Source organism: Nanorana parkeri, unplaced genomic scaffold (assembly GCF_000935625.1).
Source record: "Nanorana parkeri isolate BGI_ZX_2015 unplaced genomic scaffold, ASM93562v1 scaffold3134, whole genome shotgun sequence".
NCBI classification, from domain to species: domain Eukaryota; kingdom Metazoa; phylum Chordata; class Amphibia; order Anura; family Dicroglossidae; genus Nanorana; species Nanorana parkeri.
The window spans coordinates 59,284-68,547 of record NW_017309402.1 but is presented as its reverse complement, the minus strand read 5'-3'; the positions used below and the strand labels follow the sequence as shown (position 1 = coordinate 68,547).

The window sequence follows — 9,264 nt, the reverse complement described above, 5'->3', positions numbered from 1 at the left end:
ATTTAATACAAGTGATCTAATTATATCACTTTTATTAAACGTAAAGCGGCTCCCACTGTACATTCAGCTCTGCTTGTCAGGAGCAGGGCTGAATGTACAAAAAAACTACTCGCCCGGAGCCCGAAACTGCATGCGTCGGGCGATAGGTATTCGCTCCATAAGACGCAGGCACATTTTCCCCCCTCCTTTTGGGGAACAAAAAAGTGTGTCTTATGGAGCGAAAAATACGGTATACTTTACAAAAAAATTGCCGTGAGGCACTACAGTGTTCGGGTTTGGCTTGAAGAAAAGGTGGCAACCCTAGACACAGCAGGGTAATGCTAGAATTGTGAAAGACCTGGAGGAAAAGGCTGCGGCACACTACACGTGCCATGGAGAAAGGTATACAATTGTGCTGATGGAGGGAGGGGCTGAAAGGGACAAACCTATATAGAACCTGAGCCTACTCACTTTTTGCACAGCACACATAGGCTGCAGTCCCTTTATCCAAAAAATATACTTTATTTACTATTCCTATACTATACCTATTACTATATGAGGGAAAGACACATATAAATCTCAGCACAATCATTTCTAAAAGCTGAAACTCATCCATTACATATACTTTTCTGCACACAGAATATAGACTGAGAGGTAACACTTAGTCTGAGCCTACCTCAGGGCCGTCTTTAACGCAGGGCAAAGAGGGCACTTGCCCCGGGCCCAATGAAGGTTGTGGGGCCCGAACGCGCTGCCCGCGGCCGTCAGGGGGCCCGTCAACTGCCCAGCAATTAGAATTTTACGGCCCTCTACAGTGCCTGTGATCGCGGACAAGGTAAGACCTACGCTGTATTCCCGAGTGTGGCTCGGGGTTACCGCTTTGGTACAGAAAATTAACCCCGAGCCACATTCAGGAAAACCAATGGATACGCGCTGAAATCTGCCCCATTGTGCGAAAAAGAAGCTCAAGTACTTTTTCGCGCGTAGGGCATTTTTCAGCGCCACAAAATGGGCTGAGAAAAGCCCAGGTGTGAACCCAGCATAAGTGGTAGTGGGAGCGCTGATCGTTCAGCACCAGGAGCTGCTCTATCACATACCGTGTTTCCCCGAAAGTAAGACCTAGCGCTATCTTCAGGGATTTCTGTAATATAAGACCTACCCCGAAAATAAGACCTAGTTCGGTGCAGGGGCGTAACTAGAAATCACAGGGCCCATAGCAAAAATTTGTAGAGGGCCCCCCCCAATCCGCACCCCCCTCTGGTGCTTGAACTACAGCATATATTATCATTATATAATACGAATAAATGCAGTTTGCACTAGATCACTGTCCCTGAACGCAGGATACGTGCGTCCAGAGACAGTGATCTATTTCAGTGTGGGTGGGTACACAGAGTGGGTGGCAGTGTGGGTGGGTACACAGAGTGGGTGACAGTGTGGATGGGTGCACAGAGTGGGTGGCAGTATAGGTGGGTGCACAGAGTGGGTGACAGTGTGGGCGGGTACACAGAGTTGGTGGCAGTTTGGGTGGGTGGCAGTGTAGGTGGGTGCACAGAGAGGGTGACAGTGGCTGGGTACACAGAGTGGGCAGTGTGGATGTACAGCAGGGGTGGCAAACTCCGGCCCTCCAGCTGTTGTGGAACTACAAGTCCCTTGAGTCTTTGCAAGATTCTCACAGCCACGGGCACGACTCGCAGAGGCAGATGCATCATGGGATTTGTAGTTTCACCACAGCTGGAGGGCCAGAGTTTGCCACCCCTGATGTACAGCATCTCGCCTCTCTTTCACCGGCCAATTCTAAGGGCTTGTTCACACCATATACAATGCGTTCCAGTGCGTTTAGCTGCTGGAACGCACTGTATGGCATAGTAAACTCCCCCCCTGTGTTCTGGTGCACCATTTTTTCGGACCGCACTGGACCGCAACACAGGCACTAATGTGGCACTGCGGGCATGGGGTGTGGCAGCGGTGCCATTGACTTCAATGCACTACCACACCCCTTCCTGCCCCAGCACGCACAGGGGACTTTACTATGCGATAGAGTGCATTCCAGCAGCTAGCTGCACTGGAACGCACTGTATATGGTGTGAACAAAGTCAAAGATTCTGCAACTTTAGGACCTGACTCCCCCCTGTCCCACCCCCCTCATTTAGTGGCCCTGGAGTGGGAAGGGCGATTTGCATATGAATACCCAGACATCCCAACTCTCCCGGACGCTCCGGGAGTCTCCCGCTATTAGATAGCGGCTCCCGGCCGCCCGGGACAGATACACTTCCTCCCGGAAAGGTTTATCTGCTCGATCGAGCAGATTAAACCTTTCTCTGCGATCGTTTTTTTTTTCTTTTATGACATCGGGAGCCGCGGCCCGACCGTCAGTCAGAAAAGAAAAAAAAAAGGCATAAGAATGCATAGCTAGATTCCTATTGGCTATTGCATTTTGCAATAGCCAATAGCAAACTAGTTAATACACCCGCCCACTGCTGCTGTCAATCAGCAGAGGGGGACCTGAATTTTTCTATCAGGTCCTCTTCTGGTGATTGAAAGCAGCAGAGGGCGGGTGCATTAGCTAGTTTGCTATTGGCTATTGCAAAATGCAATAGCCAATAGGAATCTAGCTATGCATTCTTGTGCATTTTTTTTTTTGAAACTGTCAGAATACTAAAAAAAAAAGCCTGCAGATGGCAAAGAAGCTTTGCTTCATGTGCTATCTGCCATCATTTCAGGGGGGTGCTCTCTCCCAGCCCCCCCTAACCCCCCCTCCGTGGATGGGGGGGGGGGGCATCTCCCTGAAATGAGAGGGACACCTCCCTGAAATTGATTATTTCAGGTTGGGATCCCTGGAATACCGCGACTCATTAATATGCAAATCCCGTCATTAGCATATAAATGAGCCGCGACCCAGCAACTTCAGTCCCTGTCCACCTCGACCCCCTTCAAAAAAAATAAATAAGACACTGTCTTATTTTCGGGGAAACACGGTATCATTAGGAGATGCAGATCAATGCTTTCTTGATTCAAAGCAGCTTCAAACCTCGCTCACCCCCCGGGGAGTAAAGTCCTGTTCTTCCTTTCCCTGTCATGTGACCTATCACCGTTCTGATGAAGGGGGCGTGCCCCGGAAACGCGTCGACACTTCACTGATCTGTATACAGGACGTTTCACACGGATCCCTCCATTGCTCCGGTTTTCTTACTGTCCTTCAGCTTGTTGTCATTCTACACTTGTGAGTACCTGCCGGCCTGTTTTTTATTACTGTTGAATAAACCTTTCTGCACTAGGAAAGGCGCCCCTCTCTTTGTGTGTTCTTATAGATGTCTCAGTCTCCCTGACTGTATTGGAGCTGCGCCCTCCACATATGCCTAGTACTTCTTCCTTGTGAGGGATGAGGAATGACTGCCTCTGGCGCTTCTGGATAAGATTTCCTGTCATGTGACCTATCACCATACCTGGACACCTACTAGATCTCTCCCAGCAATGCCAGCTTTTTGGGTTTACTGGCTCTCTGGTTTTCTTGTCATAATCTTCAGCTGACAATGTTGGAAAACAAAGAGATGTCAGCGCTTCATTCACATCAGGATTTCAGGGCCAGCAGTGTTACTATTGTCAGATAGCAGCCGGATCAGAGAGACAACGCTGGGAGAAGGAGAGAGCAGAGAGGATATGTGGGCTGTGCTCTCTCCTCCTCCTTCTAGAAAATGACCCAGGTGGGGGGAGAACTAAAAGTGTAGAGGAAGGACTGGATTGGAGGACTGATGTAAGGTGCAGGAAGGGGCTGTTACTTCCCATGGGATTCCTGCCATGACAAGCAATCCGAGATGGAAGTTGGGAGTAATCTCTGCTGCAGAGCCCCTCCAAGTGATCCTCGCTCTGTCCATCCTCCTTCATTGCAGTGCTCCTCAGTCCCCAGTGTGCTGCAGAGTCCCTCCAAGTGATCCTCGCTCAGTGCAATGCTCCTCAGTGCATTCAGTGCAATGCTCCTCAGCACCCAGTGTGCTGCAGTGCCACACCTTTCTAATGCTCCCAGCCCCCCTATAGTGCCCTCCAGCACCCCAAAATGCCCTTAGTTCCTCCTAGTACTCACAGGCCCCCCATTCAGACCTCTACAGTGCTCTCCATCCCCCCATATTGTCCTCCAGTCTACCATATTGCTCTAAGCTTCCCACATTTCCCCAAGCTTCGCACAGTGCTCCCAGCCCTCCAGTGCCCCAGCAATGCCCCCTGCTTACTACAGTGCCTTCCAGCCCCACAGTGCCCCCAGCTTCCTGCAGTGTCCCAGCAATCCACAGTGCCCCCAGCCCTCCAAATTACCCAAAGTGTCATGCAGTGCCACCCCCCAGCCCTCCGTGTCCCCCATCCCCCTGCAGTGTGTACTGATGACTGACATTAGGGGAATATTTGCTCCCATGGACTCTGAGTTGTGTACACTACGCTGCACATTACATCATTTGTATCACGTCACATCACTCTGATCATATTAGGCCCCATTCACACTGAGCGACATGAAAATCGTGCGATATTGAGCCACATCGCGCAACTTTTTCCTATTGGGCTGTATGCAATCAGGAGCAAAATCGGTCGAAATCGCTTGAAAAAAGGGTCATGTAGGAGCGACAAACTACCAGCGACGAGCTACAAGCGATATTGAGCGACGAGATGTGAACAGCTCCATTGAAATGGATTGGAGAAGCTACATAGAGCGATATCGCGTGGAAATATGAGCGATATCGCTGCAAAAATCGCGCGATAAATCGCTCAGTGTGAATAGGGCCTTAGGCCCCGTTCATGTCGCGCGATATCGCGCAAATGCTTGCATTGAGCAAGCGAGAATCGCGGCAAAATCCGCTCCAAAAAGGGTCCTGCTGTAGCGACACACGACCCGCGACAGCAGGACCCTTTGCTCCATTGAAATTCATTGAAGAGCGATATCGCGGGAATTACTGCGCGATAAATCGCTTAATGTGAACGGGGCCTTATACTGTAGACGGCTGTACAATGTATGATGATGTTTTGTATGTTACATACAGCGGACCTCTGCTCTGTACATATGCTGCTGCTTCATATTCTGAGCCCAGTAACACGAGCAATGTAAGAGGCTGGGAATGTTTGTGTCAGTCTGGTGATTGTGTCTCTGCGGAAGTTTCCGGTGTGTCAGTCTGGTGATTGTGTCTCTGCGGAAGTTTCCGGGGTGTCAGTCTGGTGATTGTGTCTCTGCGGAAGTTTCCGGGGGGTCAGTACAGTACGTATGGTGTCTCTGAGGAATTGTTTCTAGTTGTGATTGCTGTAATTTGGTCTCGGGGAGATCCTGGACACAGAATAGCGGATGTGCAGGAAGAAGCAGATTATTGTACATTTATAGTATTAAACAATTCATATCCCTGTTACATAATGTCTGACATGTCTCTTATCTGTGTGTGATCATTGTCATATGATAAAAATAAAACCCCCCCCAAAATCTTACAGAACTCAAAGAAAAACCCCTTAGCGTTATTACAAGCACCTTGGGGGGAATTGATGAAAACTGGAGCAGACAAAATCTGGAGCTGCTGTGCATGGCGACCAATCAGCTTCTCTCTTCAGTTTGTTCAGTTAAGATTTGAAAATGAAAGAGAGAAGCTGATTTGTTGCCATGACAACTGCTCCAGATTTTGTCTGCTCCAGTTTTGATAAATTCCCCCCATTGAGTCTTCAAAACTCTCATAAACCTCCTCAAACCACCTAAAAGCTGAAGTTTAATCTGCTTCTCTAGCTCCTCCCTCCCCCTCATTAACATTCTAATGACATTTCTAACAAAACAATTGTTTATATTACAGTAACTTGTTACCTTATACTATTTATTGTAATTATCTTCTTTTGGAACCAATGATGTCACTGGGTCTCTGTGCTTCTCTATGCAAAACATGCAGATCATGAATAGTGGGAGGGGCCAAACAGCTGCTGTACATGGTGTCCCAAAAACATCACAGCACCCCACCTCAGTACCCCTCTCAAGAGGCTTAATCCTGATGCATGCAGTGGGGGACTCTTGAGAGGCGTCATACAAATATTCCAATTGATTGAGAAGCTCACAGTGTGCAGTGAAATCAGAATAAACAATTACAATAGAAGGGAGAAGCCGGTACAGCTGTGTAGGACTGAGGGTCAGACGGGAGTTCTGCTCTAATTGCAGCTTCCTCATTGACCCCAATACATTTGGTGACATCTTTTACTGTCACTCATTGTTACCACCACTAGAGGGAGCTCTTGGGGGAGGGGAGATGGCTGAACATTCCGGCAAAGTCAGAACCCCCCCAACCTCCCCAGAGTACATCTAATGGTGTCCAGGAATATATTCTTCTGCATGAGAGCGGGATGTCAGCACAAGCCTGGAGATCACACTGAGGGAAGCTCTCTGACCTGTACATATAAAGTATAGAGTCCATTTCATTATTTGTGCCGCCTGCAGGGACAGCAACACCTGAAGGACCTGAATGTAAATCACAGTTATCTCTAATGTTATATCTGTATTTATTCTGTAATTATAATAAAACAAACATTTCCATGAACTCCTCTTCTTATCTGATCATTCAGTGACCTCATCAATAAATGGAAGAAGAGTTTCCTCCGGGGGTCACACATAAGGCCGTGCTGGGCTCTTGTAGCTCTGTAAGGTCAGAGACCCCACAGACACTGGACCAATACTATCACTGCTACGTGTCTGACAGACATCCCAGAGATCCCATTCTGCTGCCTCTACTCATCTGTTCATTCTGTGCCGTCATCCAATGTGATCACATCAATACATAGAAAGTTCTCATATAATAGAAGACAAGTAACACCAATAATCAGTCATTTCTCTGGGAGATTGCTGATCATTCCAGTTTAACACAGAAATGGGATTATTCATAGTTATTCTTTACCTCAAACTCCTGATGTTGTGAAGAGCCGGTGCAAGTTTCCTCAATCCATCACTCGGAATATAACATGAACTTAGATCTACTTCTTGTGTCTCTCTGCAGGATTGAAGGATAGAAGACAGCACAGAGCAGTCCAGAGGGCTGAGGAGGACACCAGAAAAGTCAACTTTGTTTGATCCAACACATTGTGACACCAGAGCCTTATTCCTGCTCTCATGGAGATAGTAGAAGACATTAAGAAGATCTCTCTTGTTTCCTTGTTCTTTTCCCATCTTCTGCTGGATCCAGGTGATGACATGTCTGGCCGTCGGAGTAGACAATTCTCCCACATGAGACTTTAACATGGATCTAGTAGAAGAGTCTGAGAGACCACAGAGGAAACGAATAAATATTTCAGCACGGCCGTCATCGTGAGATTCAGCATCATCAAGTGTTTCCTGTAATCTGTCCGGATTATAGTTCATGAAATGGACTAAAGCAGCAAAAAACTCCTGAAGAGTGAGATGTAAGAAGGTGTAATCCACATCAGGAGGCTGACCAGATTCTATCATGAAACATGAAAAGAGATGTTTATCATTTCTCACACTGAATGAGTCCAGATGACGCTCATCAAATACAATCATGTGATTCATGACTCCATGTTCTGCCATCCATCCAATAGATGTCAGCACTTCCCGGGCAGGGTGACCACCATCTTTATTCTGGCTGTGATTGGCCAGCATGTTGGAGACATAAATCACAAAGAGTTGTGTCACTGTTTTGGGCAATGATGTCATCAGCTGACCAGTGATTGTTGGTTGGCCTCTGAAGCACATTGATAACACTGTACAAATGATCCAGCAGTATGATGGGATATAACAGAAAGTGTACAGCGTGTCATTCTCCTTCACATAATGAAAAGCCTTTCCTGATAATTCCTCATTTCCAAAGAAATTTCTGAAGAAGATCAGTCTGTCTCTGGGGAGAAATCCCATGATGTCCACTATTCTCTGGAAGACATGAGTATCAACTGAGGCCAGTCTGGTTGGGCGGCTGGTGATCAGTACAGAGCAACCCTGAAGAAGACTCTGCCTCACCAAACTGACCACAATCTCACCAACCTCTGTTCTCTGTTTTGGATTGGACAGTTTACATGATGTGAACTCCATTTGGTGAACACTTTCATCTAAGCCATCAAATATAAACATCAATCTCTCTGGATGATGTAATATATCTCCAATCTGAGTCCTCAGATACGGATATTGTTGAAGAATCATCCCCTCCAAGCTGACCTCTCCCAGTCTATTAAGGTCCCGGAATCTGAAGAAGAAGACAAAAGCAAATCTCTGGTAGTGTTTTCCGGTCACCCAGTCATTGACAAACTTCTGTATCAGTGTGGTCTTCCCTATTCCTGGCACTCCGCTCACCATTACTGCATGTGGTGCACATTGTGACTGGGGGCTCCAGCGGAACAGTCTGTTGGGGGAAATATGTTCCAGTCCAGATTGTGTTTTCTTCAAGCATTCCTCATGTCTCACCCCGGTCTGTATTATCTCATTCTGGGGACGTTCCCTGAACTGATCTGTGGAGACTACAACCAGGTTCACATAACGCTCATTGATGAGGAATCTTTGTGATTCCAGGGTAGTTCCTGGGGGTCTGTGCTCCTCTAGAGTCTCAGTCCTCTCCATCAGATGTTGTTTGTGCTTCATCTGAATTTCTGGGAAGAAATAAAAACGAGTGACTTAGGTAAAAACAGACGTTTGAAGCACGATGTTTCATCTATAATTTCTTTCTGCAGTTTTTAAAATAATAGATTTTTCTATACAATCTTATTTCCATTTTGTAAAATCCCCTAATACCCTAAAACCTCTGAGCTGCCGCAGTGTCAGTATAATCAGAGATTTCATAGTCAATGGAAAATTATAAATCAATTTGCAGAAATAAACATCTAATAAAAAAACAAATAACTGTGCTAATAAATTCCAGTGACTACACTCATCCCCACAACTTCTCAGTGCCAGACAGGGCCGCCATCAGGGGGGTACGGCCAATACTCATGTAAGGGGCCCGCCCGGGACCCATACAAGAGTATCGGCCGATGGTGAAGGGCGAGGAGGCGGCTGGGCCCCCGCAGCAGCGGAGGCCTGGCCCTAGCAGCGCAGGGCCCCAGCATTGCCGCTCCAGCTGCTTCGAGACAAGCCGGGGCCCCATCATGACGCTGCTCGTCTGAATGCGGAAGTGATGTCACGTTGGTGACGTAATGTCATTTCTGGTCAGTCCAGCGGGTTGGGTGTGCAGGTCAGTGGCAAATCCGAGAGGGGGGAGACGCTGCCGTCCTGAAACTGACAGGAGGATAGCAGCTCCGCTCTCCTCTCCGCCTGCCGTTCGATCATCGTGATCGAGGCAGGCGGGG

The 9,264-nt window shown here is 47.7% G+C and overlaps 2 protein-coding genes across 2 annotated transcripts in view; both read right to left on the bottom strand.

The window, feature by feature from the left end:
* Positions 1–6,766: 6,766 nt before the first annotated feature.
* LOC108802810 (NACHT, LRR and PYD domains-containing protein 12-like) lies at positions 6,767–8,569 on the bottom strand. The gene is given in 1 exon segment (XM_018574663.1): positions 6,767–8,569. A coding segment is annotated over 1 exon segment (1,794 nt). The 5' UTR covers positions 8,561–8,569.
* Positions 8,570–9,124: 555 nt separating this feature from the next.
* LOC108802809 (NACHT, LRR and PYD domains-containing protein 10-like) overlaps positions 9,125–9,264 on the bottom strand; it is a 24,391-nt gene continuing 24,251 nt past the window's right edge. The window contains exon 6 of the mRNA XM_018574662.1: positions 9,125–9,229. Within this exon, the coding sequence (XP_018430164.1) occupies positions 9,125–9,229 (105 nt within the window). The remainder of the gene's footprint in view (positions 9,230–9,264) is intronic.